At 31.0% G+C, this 15,744-nt stretch overlaps 1 protein-coding gene across 1 annotated transcript; it reads right to left on the minus strand.

Moving 5' to 3' along the window:
* Positions 1-9,941: 9,941 nt before the first annotated feature.
* On the minus strand, positions 9,942-12,477 carry LOC119685999 (protein ERGIC-53). Its single transcript, XM_038100482.1, has 5 exons — positions 12,247-12,477; positions 11,266-11,990; positions 10,707-11,194; positions 10,523-10,645; positions 9,942-10,459 (listed from the first exon to the last, which is right to left on the minus strand). Exons 1-5 carry the CDS (start codon positions 12,446-12,448, stop codon positions 10,423-10,425), a joined length of 1,575 nt encoding a protein of 524 aa, XP_037956410.1. The 5' UTR covers positions 12,449-12,477; the 3' UTR covers positions 9,942-10,422.
* Positions 12,478-15,744: the final 3,267 nt, after the last annotated feature.

Consider the following 15,744-nt stretch of genomic DNA (forward strand, 5'->3'; position numbering starts at 1 on the left):
TCCTTGTTAAATCATTTGGTTTTCCAGATGAAGTTGAGGAGATTCGATAAATTTCCTTTCGTTATCTCTTCCAAGCCAGTGAAAAAGTGATTCCCAAGACATTAAACTCGCCTTGTCTGCAGTCCTGAACAGAGGCACAGAAAGTAGTTGATAGATTCTATCTGCTCTTCATCTTGACAACTCCTGCATAATCCACTTGTTGGAACTCGCCACTGTTGGAGCATAGGCGCAATGCCACAGTGCCCCCTTAGTACTCCAGTAAGTACACGAACTGCAGGTTTGCTGAAACCTAAAAGGCTTCTAGCGATACTAGAGTAGAAATACTTTAAAATACTTAAAAATGATTAAAAATCAAATCTGTGTTGTCGTTCCATCAAAAAGAACTGTATTGACATTGTATGTATGGTCCGGATTGTGGAAGCTTCGGTTGAAGAGTGGAATGCATGACGGAAGAGTAAGCTCTTTTTCAATATAGTTGGCAAGAAGGTTTTTTGAGGCATTTATGCCTGAATGTGGCAATCTTTATAGCGTATTCAACATGGGACACGAAGTTGTGCTTGGGAGTAAATACAACTCAAAGATATTTTAGCTTATCAATAAGCTGAATGGTGGAGCCATCAATGCTAAGCTTCTTCCACATGCCGTAGTAGGTGGAAAGATTTCTGAGGTCTAATGTAAATGAGGCAATCATCTGTATAGCAGATTTGCTTAACGCAATGTTTTTGTATATTATATATCTTCATAACTTTGAAAGTATTTTAAACTGGTAAATTGTCTTTAAGGGCTCTACTCTGTTATCGCTACAGACCTATAAGGTCGATACGTGGTTTCGGCCAGCCAGCACTACCTACCTACTTATTGAATAGGATAATTAATCAGCGTTCACCGACGCATCTGAACACTCCCGATTTCATACCCTGATCAGTAATCATTCGCTTTGGGTTGTAAAGTGAACCCTAAAAGTAATATGAGTCAGCAAATAACTTCCCAAACTATTCTAAGAATGTACTGCTACTTACTTTTCAGATATTTATATCTTCTATTAAAAATATAAAATATTTGTCAGATTAAGATAAGACAGATTAAGCAAGCTCCATTATGATTACATTCAATTATTTTTTATGCTTTCTGTGAAGCAAATGTTTTCCATTGAATTGAAAACAATATAAAATTTGCAACTCGAATATTAAAAATTAAGTTTATATCACAAGCAATGTTTTTGTATATTATATATATATCTTCATAACTTTGAAAGTATTTTAAACTGGTAAAGAAAGATTAGCTATACTCTTTTATAGACATATACCCTTTTATATAGTGAAGTAGTTCACACCCCTTAAAGTGAAATAGTGGCTTTCTGCAAAATATTTTAAATTTAATTTTCCTAATGGATTGCGACAATGGGGATTTAGTGTTCAGCATAAACCTGCAAATGGTAAATTATTTTGATTTATGAAATGTTTTTATTTATGAAATGTTTTTATTTACTTGCTGTGGTTTGAAGCTTATAACACATCATTTATAAATAAAATAAAATTTTGAAAGTATCACTATCTTATAAAAAATATGTCTCTATAAAATTATCAGCTCAATCACAATCACAATCCCATATATAATATATATTAATATTGGTATAGGAACAGGTTTTAAAATTAAATTTTTTAATTTCATTAGTGATAACCTGATATGCATTAGTGAGGCTTAAGACAGTCTTATACATGTCAAACAAAATGTCTTTTAAACGTAAGTTTATTTGTGTCAGCTTTTATGCCTTTTCTTCAGTTACATGTCCTTTTCCTCAATTACATGTCCTTTTCCTTAATTACATGTCCTTTTCTTCTTCTAGAACCTCGTTGGTATGTACATACTATTGTGAAGTGTTCTATTCCATTTACCACCGAGTATTAATGATTTTCTAACCTATGACCTCATATAATTATAGTTTCGATATTCGTTGCGGCTCCTATTCAGTCTATCTTAAGTTTCAATACTGACTTGAGTATCACTAAAATGCCTAATGCTGATGATTTAAACATAACTTTAGTATTGACAGTATTGAGACTTAAGTTCCAACTGTATAATCGATCCTAAGATTTTAATTCAATAATGATAATTACAATGACGACGAATTAGGATGTCATTATAACAACTTATTACTTGTTCAGATGGATGTTGAATTGTTTTATAAAGAATTACTATATTCGTCAAAATGTTTATTAATTTTCAAAATATGTAAACATCAGTCCCATTTACGGTGATGAGTATTTATGATATGTAATAACTATAAAAATAAAATAAAATAAACTCGACAATAATAAAAATTTTTAATCTAATCTTTTTTAAATCAGAGTTGAAAATAAAAACTTTTCAGTAATGCGACAATAAATAGTACTCAAAGTTTTACAGATGAACTAAAATGAATTTATATATATGTAATGCAAATAATATATGTTATTTTATTTTATATTTAAAACTATTAATTTCAACAAATTCAATCAATCTGTTTTTGTTCGCACAATAAACTGCTACCATTTTGTGGTTAGAATGTCAATTGTTCTGATTGGCTGCTCTTGCCAAAATTCTCCAAGTACCATCCATTCCTTAAGTCTGTGTACACAACGAGAACAGCAGCTACCGAATTCGGCTACTGTCCTGCGCATTATACCCTAAATAAAATATAAATCTCATTGGTTTATGTCTGAATTCCATGTATCTTATTATGTACAAGCTTTATATAGGCACGTGTATCATGTTTATGTGCTCTTAGGTAGCTGAAAGCTTGACTCACTTCCCGTATAATTCTTCGCTGGCTTCCTCATATTTACATTCAGTTTATTGCCAAAACTTTTTCGCCAAAATGGCGCCCATTTTGTCGCAGTATAACTTTTATTATTTTTCTTCCCTTTGCTTTACCTAATGTCAACGGAAAGTCAACTATGTTTCATGAAGAACTTAAAATCGAACGATGCCAAATGTCACCAAAAATTCCAAAATTAAATTTTCGGTTGAAGATTAGTGGACGAAAATACTTAACTTTCTATCAATAAATCAAAAGACCACAATTTCTGGTATTTGATTTTATTTTCTTTAATTTTAATTTAAATTATCGTTATAAATGATGTGATCACAAAAGTGGCGTGATGAGGATTTCGGTAAAGAGAAGATTAACATGTATTGGATATACCTACATCTATTGATGTTGATAAGAATTTTGAATAAGCAGGTCTTCAAAGTATGATATATCTAAACGAAAAGCCATTTTGGTTAATAAATATTATTTCATTTTGAAAACCATTTGCCATTTAAAAAAATAACGTCGCTCCTTTCTCTTTTCTGATATCAACATTTGACATTTCTTCCATATTTTCATATTTGTTGTTCCATACTTAGGGCAAAGTAAGCAACTAGCTTACACTCCTAAAATCCTTGTTAATTGGAATTGCAAGAACCTGTAAAAGTTCAAAAAAATATTATCCTTGCCTCTTAGTTATATGTCTTAAAATTAGTGTCCTTTATGATGATAAATCATAAATATTTCAATAAGTTTTGAGCTCACTGAGCTTCTCTTTTCTTCTCTTAGTCCTCATTCCCTTGCTCTGTATTTTAACGTGGTAGGTCACTTTAACACCTCGATTCTTAACCGCTAATATAAATATTCTTGTTTAATATTATGAATATTAATATCGTGAATATTCTTAACAATTTCTAGTTCTGTCTTATATAAATTAAAACTCAGCTTAATTCAGTATAAGTCTTAGCGTCTAATTTTTCATATCCTGATTTCTAAAATGTGATTCCTGCCGTTGCTATTTTATAGACTGAAATTTTCACAATTAGTTCAAGGTTTTTAACATAATGCATTCTACGTAGTAAAAGAAGTTTTAATGTATTTTTTCATACTGTCTTTAATATATTATGAATACATCGATTAATATTAAAAAATTAAATAAAGCATAAAAAACATTTTATATACACTACATATATGTATGTACTATTTAATTAACATAACTAATATATCATTTTTATGAACTTATTTGCACCTTGCTTTTGATATCGCCCATTTTTTAAACTACCCATATATACAATAATCTGAGCCCAATTGACTTAGAAAGTCGAATTAGTAAATATTCTAGACCTTACTCCAGAATAGATTTAATATTTCTATTATCAGCTACTTGTGCTATCTTTGGTAAATCATTTGCTTTCGCAAATACGATTAAAATGGCTTTCGTTTTCTCGGTTAGTAATGGACGAACTCCTAGACATTGCAGCACAATCTGATTATTAGAATTCCGCAATGATGAATCTATATATATCGTCAAACAGTTCACCATTTATGGTTTGTATTGAAGTTTTATATCCATTTTGAATCCTTATGCACCCATCTCATCAGCACCAGCCGCTCTGATTCAAATGTCTATATTACGTCCTGACTAACTACATGATGATAGTTAATCTAATATTACTAGATGGTAATATTCAAAAGTCGAAAGGTAAGACTTAATATTAACCTGGATGTTTTTTCGTTAGTGTACATATCTCAGCGTGAAAAATATTGCAAGAATCAGAGCAAAGGAATACCTCTCTTAACTGCATCTCCTTCCAATATAAACTCGATCTAGTATCTCGGTCAATCTTTCAGCCATCCATGTGAATGGCATCTCAGAAGATTCCGACTACTTGTTTTCACTTGTTAAATGAAGACTAGGAATTCTACTATACATTTAGGCCGGGCATACACTAGCATGTTTATCTGGAGAAGTGTAATCTCCAGCCACTCTCTACACTTTTTAATACGACGGTAAATCCATCGCATTTCTTATACCACACCAGTGACGATTGCTCTAAGGTGCGGAGGTGTGCGGTGAACACCCTAACATAATTTGCAAAATGTCAAATAACATAGGTATATAAATTTATTAGGTATCTTCACATCAAGAATTATTATTAATTATTACATTTCCATATACATATATATTCTAAAAGTTTTAGCAAAAACAATTAAATATAATTGTCTATGAAAACTCAATCAATTTGCTTCTGTTAGCTGCTATACTTGTTAGGTGTGCTCATATATTTGCAGCTCAAATCATAGAACATTTCTATTTTATTTCGTCTCTCCCCTTTGTGTGCAAAGAAGTTGGCCGCACAATCCTTATTTTGCATATGAACAAAATAATGTGCGTGTGCTCCCGTTCATAATATCAGAAATAGAGATTTATATAGAGGGAATTGTATGAGAGTAATTTTCTGTTCTATTCAAATATCAACTGCATGCATACGAATCCAACATGATGATTTGCCAAAGTGGTTGCATGAGCGGCTGAAGTTTGCAGCTCATCTCACCATACATTTCTATCACATTTCGTCTCTCCCCTTTTAACAGCAGCACCCACGAATTTCTGTTCTTATTGTGCGGGGTACTTGTCCGCACATTTATACGTTGCAAGCGGGTTCGATTTTGTTTGATCACTGCACAAACATGTATGTTTCTAAGTACAAACTCTTTTGTTTGAAAAAATTTGGTTTGATGTTACGAGAATTATGTGAATAGTTTTGTTTCTTCCATATTGATATAATATTAAACTTGTATATAAATTATTAATTTAATTTGTTTAATATGTTATTTTGTTAATGAATAGTTAATATAATATTGCAAATATATTGTTGCCTAATATAATATGGTTATTATTAATAAAACATCTCATATATTTTAATTTAAGTGGTACATGTAAAAAAAACATTAAAGAAGAGCCGCACACCCTTCCAGATAGGGCACGCGTCGTCACTGTACCACACCTAATCAACCAAGTAAGGAAGTGCTATATAAATTTACAAAAGAGTAATGATAATTAAAAAAGCTTCGGAAAAATGTTTGCGGGTAAAATAAAGCATATTAAACAAATAAAAATTAAATTTTTTGGATCTTGAACAATTGAAAAGACATGTGAATATTCTGTATTGGTCGAAGAATTGGCTACTTGTTGAAACATGACTATTGACGGCAGTATTAGATACTGAAAGCGACGAACTAATCTCTACATTGAAGAAGGATCTCTACATTGAAGAACGATAGTTTGAAAACTGATAACCCAAAGGCTTACACAGACAAAAATCAGAATAGGTCAAGAGAATATTAACATTGACAAAACGATGATCGTATAATGGACATTTAACGAAATCAAACCGAAACCTGTTTTATGGAACGCTCAGTTAGAGCAGCTGGAATCGTTATAGAGTAAGCTCTATTGCACACCAAAGCAGTATTGCACAAAGATGAACTCCTGATAACAGTTCTGTGAAACGCTTGAAACTGTCAATGGAGCCTTCAGTCTTCCTTAGAGACGGACTTGAGTCAGAAAACTCTTCTTATTTTAACGATGACACCCTTTGCGTGCTGCACGGCCTTCATTGAGGTAGAAGCACAGACATCAAATCCTATCCACGCTATTATCAATAAAGATTTTCAGACTGTTGTTCATTCCGAAAGCATCAAAACTAAACCACTTCACTGTGAAAGATTATAGATCAATTAGTCTCTTCTCGTTAATTTTCAAAACACTAAAGAAACTTTTCGACTTGTACATAAGAAGGAAAGCCATCATGCACACAATGACAGCGTACAACATGCATACTGTAAAAAAATATCAGTGAGAAGAGCTCTTCACGAAATGCTTAGCATAATTAAAATATCATCGAACCAAAAAGAGCACACATGCTTCGTGGATATCGAAGGAGCAACGTAAGCACGGAAATGATCCGAAAGGCGCTGAAGAAAAATGAAATCTATGACAACAGGTTCTGTGAGTAAAAGATCTACAAAGTGCTATCAGACCTTCTTTAGCTATTAACCGTTAATGAGATTTTAAAGATTTTCAGTGTAGAAGGAATGAACGTAGAGACGTAACGATTCTAATCTCGAGCAAATATCTGCAAACGATTAGTGAGCTCATGGAGTTAATATGTGACGAAATTTCAAAGTTAGCTGAAAGTTTTAGCTTAGAAGTCAACGAGCCTGCTAAGATAGAGCTCATTCTATTTCCACGGTAAACTAACCTAATTAGTTTCACTTTGCACAAACACATGGAATGGTGGTGAAGTCAAATATCTTGGCAATATCTTTGTTTCACAACTGAACTGCAGATATAATATAACGGAAAGAATTAAGGAGACACTAGGTGCCTATTATGTTTGAAAAAGCTTTTTTCAGGTTCTTTTAGGAAACGATTGATATTACGGGATGTACAAGATTGATATGGAATCAGCCACGTACAACATGACACCAATACTGGACTTCATAACTATAATTCCTGTTTTATGCCCTACAAGGGAAAATTGGGAGTCGGAACATGTGACAGGTAAGTCTGAAGTTATCATAAATGACTCAAATGATGAGTCACAGATGACTCAAATGATGAGTCACAGATGACTCAAATGATGAGTCACAGATGACTCAAATGATGAGGCACAAATGACTCAAATGATGAGTCACAGATGGCTCAAATGATGAGTCACAGATGGCTCAAATGATAAGTCACAGATGACTCACATGATGAGGCACAGATGACTCAAATGATGAGTCAGAGATGGCTCAAATGATGAGTTACAGATGGCTCAAATGATGAGTCACAGATGACTCAAAAGTGGAAAATAGAACCTACCTGCAGTCATACTGTACTGATACTTCAACAATGGTGTATGCCGTCAAATATACCTTCCAGGAGCTACTACAATGAATATGAGACATAATCCATTAATAACTTTCTATGTATATGTCCATGTCTATAAACAAAGCAAATTCACTACCTTGGCGATCGCTTCTTCACTGACCTAACAGATATAACGAACAAAGGCTTGTCAAATCTACTTAGCATTGTCTAGAAGACGAAACTGTTAAAAAAGGACAATACCAGAAGATAACAATAGTTAGTGTTACTTACCACCTCAAGGCAACTTTGAGGGCATCACAATGGGTCTTCTTAGCCTTGCCTACACTTATTTTACTCAGTGTCAAGAGTTTACTTAATCTACATTCTGCAAGCGAGAGAAAAAAATAGTTTAACTCTATGTTGTAGTTGTAGTTTTAAATTTCTTTTGTACTTTTTATACTATATGCTATAGATACCATGATAAAATGAATATAATTGAACTATAACTTTATTATTGGGTTTCGTATCGTTTGTGAGATAAAAAAATTACTTTAATTTACCTCGTAAGAAACAAATAAGAGACATTCTGAATATTTGAGTAAAACAGTAAATTAGCCTAAGTTATTCAAGGTTTTTACACTAAAAGCAACAAACAGATTAAAAGAAGCAAAAATCGATTAAGAATGTGATATAGCTTTCACATTAGGCTTTACATTCTGAAAATATGTAAATATGTAAGATTAGATGTATATGGTTAAACATTGTTGGTATTATAAACTTACTCTATAAAAAACTAACGGATTGTAACACCCTGGATGGTAGACTCCAGGGGTCATAGCTTATTTGTTACTACGTCTGTAGTACATTGACAAGTAACTGTTTTGCAAGACGCTATATCTAGGTATCAATTGTACCTAGACAATTGTTATTGACCGATGGAAAGGTATAATATCATCATTACATATGTTCTGTTCTAAACAGAGCTTGTTGAAAGCTTTGGTATAAATTAATCGTAACCTCAAGGAAGATAATGGCTCTATACCGCACTGATATTAATTCAATTGCTATAAGCATTGATAAGTATGATACCAAGAAAAGGATCGAGAAGTATCATTTATATGTTCATCCATGTGACATCAGGGACTAAATTATTTTTATGATAGCTAATTATACAATCTTCCCAACCTTCCCATTTTAGACTCCGCATAGTAAAGACCAATATGCGAGATGTGACGGCAGTCGGTTTAATTTAATAGTGCTGAGTTTTTACAGTGCATTGTTTCGAATTTTTCCCAATGTGTTTCGCAAAGCTATGGGGCAGTACGGATTTCAAAAGATTGCCTTATTGCTTTATTTTAATGGCAAAAATGATATTAAACATACATATATAAAACCACATAAAATTGTTGTTGTGACATTTTCTAACTTTGAAAATTTGAAAGAAGTACAATATTAACAAAAAAAATAATTTGCTGTCGTTTAAAATCCATTAAATTTCGACTTATTTTAAAATCAATAATTAAACTAAATTTGTTGGATTACATTTATTAAATATAAACTATACTCTCACTTCTCAAAACCACTTCTTTTTATTATGATTCAACTAAACAATTTTTTAATCTCTTGAGAGAACTACTCTCAAATAAAAGCGTAAACATGGAATAAAAAGATAATGATCTAATTTAAAGTGCTTTGGTTTATGTGTATTTTTTTGTTAATCGTATAACTGCTGAGATAGTAAATCTAATCTACTCTACTAAATTACAACAAAAAGACATTTTGTTGCAAAAGTTTCCTTAATTTCAAAACTATAATCAAAATAAACTAAAATTTTAAATTTAAATTTTTAATCTGTCTTCAGTTCGTTTAAGAAAACATCTCATCTAATTATATGACGACTACTACACAACACATAACCAATTAGTTATATGATTCTATACAATGATTTTATATTAGTAAGCATGTCTGACTTACCCATTTCATATTATTTACCATATCACATTATCTTTCAATATATAATACACACTTAAAATATTCTTAAATAAAAACCATTTTTATTCGATTTTTTTACCAATTTTTGTTTTGTATTAAAGATTTTGTTATAGATTTAAAGAATTTTACAATTTTATACAATTAAATAAATTTACGGAAAAGGTTGGAATGACAAGTTTACAAGTACACTAAAGAAGTACAGAGGGATATACTCGTATTTTTAAAATCAACAAACTCAACTCGATTTATACATGCGTGTGATATACTTAATGATAAGAAAACAAGAAGACATATTGTTTGTATAAAAAATGCAGTCAATATAGCCACCTACTGCTATAATTTGTCTATAACAAATTCATTTCAAAATTTTTTATCTAGCGCAAATATAAAAAACTAAATATAAAGTGTATAAAAAAAACAATAGAAGAAAACAAATTAAGTAAACAAACCTACAAATTAAAAAACCTAATTTTTTCTTATATGAAATCAAAAGTTACTAATCGCATATATGTGCTATTGCATTTTTGTGGTTAGCACCGAAAGAATTGGTACTAGAACGCTCCTTAAAATGCTGATGTAGAATGTTTATATATGTAGTGTTTTTTTTTTGTTTTTAATTAATAAATAATTTAACTTAATTATTGTTCATTGATGCTGTACTTGGCTGCTTTATCCACACCATAACAAAAATGTTTTCGCAAATATAAACCATGAACAGACTACATTTGTTCTTACAAGTTTTATCCACTATATGCTTTTTTAGTTGTGTAGTAGTTTTGACCTAATAGAATTTTTTAGCTTGGGCTTCACTTCGACTTCTACAATAAAAAAATTTTTGTTGTACTTTTTTTTGTAATGCTGCAACTAATATTAACACTTACTTGAACACATTGTACAAAAGTACTAAGAGTAGTTGCACAACGGTTACACTTAGGAACAATGTCACTCCAACACAATTTCCTGTGGGACAGGAAATTTGAGCATTTGTATTAGGTGATCCAACTCTTAAATGGGATATAAAAAATTAATAACACTTCAAGTTTTAAGTAAACTTCTTTGACTTACTTTTGTCCAAATTGAGCAACTCCTTGTTTAACTTGATTCATTCCATCTCGCATCTCAGCAATAATTGATTGTATGTCGTATCCAGCTGTTTGAATTTGTGCTGTAGGTGCACGTTGTTGAGCCTGTATAATAGTATCAGTACGACCTTGTATATCACCTACTAAGTTTCGTATTTCTCGTATTGTAGCTAAAAGTGAGTTTTGATTTGATATTAATATATCAACTTCAGGTCGCGTAATAGTGCCTCCAACTCCAACAGCAATAGGTTGCTGTTGTCCACCTCCAGCCGGTGCAGCAGCACCTGCCGCAGCTGATATCCCCCGCGAAACTAAAGACAACGTATTTTCTTGACGGCCAATCACTTCATCGACCTTTCTTGAAAGTTCACGCAAGTGTTCGAATATTTGACTTTGTCCTTGCCAAATTTGACGCAATTCTCGTTGATTTTCAGACTCGTAAAATTCTTCCCACTCTTCATCGTCTTTTACCTGCACAAATTCAAATTTTCAAATAATTTTCGCTTGCGATTTATCGTCAATCGTCATGTAAATTTATTTACCTCATTGGGGTGCTCCTTTTTATATTGTTGTTTTTGTTTCTCTAATTTTTCTTGATATTCTTTATATTCCTGAGTTAATTTTTCTGAATTATCTGCTACTTTTGATGGATCTGCTGGTATTTGTCCTGGCGGATGTAGCGAAGTTGTCAAAAAATGGAAGACATCATGATCATCAGCTAAACCACCAGTTGCAGCTGATAACCCGAAATAACCATTTTTAGGTAACTGAACGCCATCAGAACGCAGACACAATTCATAATCTTCATTATTGTTTGTCATACCGTTATGGAAGAGAACAGTCAATACGTTGTTGTAATACTCAATACGTGCACGCGTTGGAAATGGTTTATTTCGGAAATCTCGTAGACAACCAGATAGAAGCTGTGTGGTACCATCATTTTGATGATCAAACTGCTTAGTACCATCGTTAAGCACCGCACTTATATATGGATTGTTATGCTTATTATCATTATCGAAGGAATCAAAGAAAACACCAAGACCGTTCCAACGATCGGATGAACCATAAACTTCTCCATTATAATCTCCCTTTTGTGTTGTATACCAAAACGCCAGACCATCAGCACCAATACGGCCACGTCCTGTGATCCGGAAGACTATCTCTACTTCCCACCAGTCAAAATTTGTCGGCGCTTTCGTCCATATTGCACCTTTTTGTGAACGCAGCGAAGGTGCTACTCTCACGCTTTCCGCAGACGCAATCGCATCTAAAATAAATATTCAAGTAAAAACACAAATATTAGCATTATTCAATCAATTTAATTAAATTAATATTTACAAACTGGGAAAACCTGAAAGTGCTGTTTGCGTGGACACTTTCGGTCACAGCTGACGAGTGCCACTCTGTCAGTGACCACATTTGCCATCGCATTCACTCTTACGTGCATTACAAATGCACAGCTGAGATAGCGCACCTTCTGACGTGTCTCCCTGTGTGTTTATGTCAAAGTTTTTGTTACTTACTTCCACCGTATTCCCAAAACGGTACTGTGCCATCTTTTTGAGCCAGATAAGGTGGTTTAAACGAATACTTGTACTCAAACCTTCGGTGCACTCCACCAGGATGATTTAAATTAACTTGTGCATTACTTATATTAATAAAAGTTAAAATCACAAATACAAATTTTACAAATTTGCACGAGCTTATCAGCGCGGCCGCTAACATTTTTCTATATTTTGACACATACACTTTTTTGTTTAACGTAAAGGTGGTTGCGAATTAATGGAAGTAGAAACAAATTTACAGTTTACAAGGTTGCATTTTTGAAAATAGAGCTGCGCCTGTAGTAAGAACGATTTTAAACGCGTACGATATGTACGCGATATGCGTTTAAGATAAAATCTAATTAAGAATAATCACGGAAACGTCTTCATTTACCAACTCAAATTTGATGAAATTTCAATAATCAATGGCGTAATGGATTTTCATAACTTTTTGCTGCTTAAATTAAATTCCTTCCTACCGAAAGGAATTGGATAAATATTATTTATTGAAGCAATTGAATAAATTTAATTGTTAAAAAAATAGAATTGACTAGTTACGTTTTTCATTTCTACTTGCATGTTCTGTAAATAGTATCAAAAATCTTAGGGCTTTTTTTTTTCTTGCAGTAGGTGGAAGCATCGAAAGCCACCGTGTGAGACTTGAACCCACTAAACCACCACTTTGGAGTGTAAGTGGAAGATTGCACCCGCAGATGCAACACCATTCCAGAATTAGGAGAGACAACAAATAAGAGCTTAACATTTGTAGACAAATTCCTCTAAGCTATAAAAATATCTTATGGCTATAATCAGTAAAGTAATATAAAGAGTTTTTAAAGAATTTAAACAGCTGACTGTTAAATTAATTTAATAGAATTTAAGAGTTTTTCTGAGTACACTTATTTTAAAATTTATACAAAGAATATAATACTGAATATATCTAAAAGAATCATTTATTTTGCTCTACATCATACTTTTCTAAAATTAATTAAAATTAACTTTCTAACATATAAATAGGATATTTTAATTGTTCCAGTAGAATGGGATATTAAACTCCAATAATGTTATAGACGATTTTAGCAGCTGATTGTGATTTTTCCATAGAAAAATGTTCGAAGTCAAGTATTTGAGTGTAATAAAAAAAAAATAGAATATATAAAAATATAAATCGTTTAATATTGTTATTAAACTCATTAATAGACCATATTCAATATGTGTCTTTACTATTGCTATGAAACTTTATAACTAATTGATAACTTTATCCAATAACACTACCAGTATGAATAACTATTCTTAAATTTTACAAAGAAGATATAATACCAAACCCCGGTTTATGATCGTTTATGAAAATATGTAACTACATTTTGGAAGTAATAAAAATGTTTAATCTGTATATACAATTTAGGTATTCTGCTTAAAAAATTTTTAATTTTTTATTTCTTCATTTGTTATATTTCAATTGTTATAAATTTCTTAAACAGTCGCAACAATTATACTTAAGGTCAATAATTCTTTCTTACAAAATTCATAAATGTATACTCGAACGTTGACTAACATAATTAATAACTTAATTATGAATATAAATGTTATATGAATTATAACATAACTTTTATTGAACCACCGTCGTAGATGAGCAAGCCACGACATTCTTTGTCTGTCAGGGCCGCGCCTTTTTTTAATTCTACCTTGAATGTATAACTAAAGCAGACCGTATTTTTCTGGGTGTCTTAAGATATGATCGAAGTATCTCAGTTTTCTTCGTTTTTTTTCTTTTTCTTTGCTAATAAGTAAAAGTATTGCCGAATTTCTGACATGCTCATTCCAGCTAAATTTAGGTAATCAAAGATAGCACCACATGAAGAGTTTAATGGCCATAAAGATAATTCTCGGTATCGTAACAATCGACTGCTTGAAATTTTTAAAAATTGCTGGGAAATCATTTGTTTGTTGAAATATATCCAAATGTAATTAAAATTTTTATCTTGTAAGACGATGTCACATATTAATTCGTCAATGATATGTCCGCGTATAACAATCATAATGCACAAAAACATTTGCTTCAAATTAATTTGCTAATTTTAGAGATATCGTTATTACTGTAATTAGGGACATCGATACATTTTGGTAATTTTGTTTCGTATAAATTTAAATTAAGAGAAACATAAGTGTTGTAGTACTAGTCTTAATTTTAATATATAATCATTTCTAGTGTCAATTTAGTCAATAAAATTCGGAGATGAAATACTTGCAAAAAACAATTATGTTTAAATGTTTGTATAAATTAATTATTTTCAATTTAATAATGTATTTAATGAGTTGCACAACAAGTCACCAATACATCATCGGTCTATATATGACATGGACATCGGGTCGTTTGACTAACCTGTTCGAATTGTAGATGACTTTCGTAAATGTAATTATCATTAACAACGTTATTTCGAGCAAACATCGATGACAGATAAGTAGGGTTACGTTAAAGTGGAAGCCTTATGCCTTGTGGTGACTTAAGTATAAATAATAGCCCGTTGTGATATTACGAACCTGTGACACCTATATATATTTTTTTGTTAATATTATATTTTAATGAATAATAAGAAATTCATGTAATTTTAAAAATTTATTAAGATTATTTAAACATTAATTAATTGTATTCTTAGGTATACGTACATATATGTTAATAATATTCAAATTGTAAATGTAATCAGTAGATAAAATAGAAATTTTTATTTATTTTCAGTTGCATGAACTGGTATTATCCATTAATTCACAGGAATACATTGAATATTACATTTAGTTTTCAGTATTTCTTTAAACAGCGTTTATTAATCACAATTTTCTCGTTTATTCTTTTAAAGACATTAAAAAGTCGTATTTTAATATTTATATATAATTATGTATATATGCGTTAATTTATATTATTGTGAAATGTTTATCTAATTACAGAAAAAAGGTTTAAGTAAAAGAAATAAATTATTTAACTTCATATATTTTTTCGTTTAGCTGCAAGTTATAATTATTTTATATAAAATTATAATAATCTCAGAAGAGTGTACATTTAGCATTACTCAAATGCTAAAAAAATAATGTTTTATTAAATATTATGAAACGAGAAAGTTATTCGAACGACAGGTGGCTATAAAAACTCAAACTATTGCAAATATATTGTTTACAAAAATAATTCATAATTTTATATCTTACATATACAATTTCAGTATTCACTTATGCAAACATGTAAGATGTAAATTAAATTAAATCCTTAATGTTATTTCATATTATTTTTTATATTTAGTGATAAAAACAGCTCTTTTTAATTTTAAGTTAAAAAATATGTATACTAAAACATAAATCAATAACATTAAATCAATATTTGGAAAATAACTCCAGAAAAACGATTTCAACCGTTAATCCACATTAGATCTTTGCTCGTTATAAAAATATACATATAAAAATATTCAAAAATATTTTTTTGAGGCGGAC

This window comes from Teleopsis dalmanni, chromosome 1, assembly GCF_002237135.1.
Source record: "Teleopsis dalmanni isolate 2A chromosome 1, ASM223713v2, whole genome shotgun sequence".
NCBI lineage: Eukaryota > Metazoa > Arthropoda > Insecta > Diptera > Diopsidae > Teleopsis > Teleopsis dalmanni.

Bases quoted from the DNA above. Each gene is read 5' to 3' on its own strand.
- LOC119685999 (XM_038100482.1), bottom strand. From the start codon at position 12,448: ATGTTAGCGGCCGCGCTGATAAGCTCGTGCAAATTTGTAAAATTTGTA. The intron at 11,195-11,265 runs GTAAATAAATTT...GAATTTGTGCAG, and splicing joins AAAAGGAGCACCCCAATGAG to GTAAAAGACGATGAAGAGTG. The intron at 10,646-10,706 runs GTAAGTCAAAGA...ATCCCATTTAAG, and splicing joins GTTGCTCAATTTGGACAAAA to AGTTGGATCACCTAATACAA.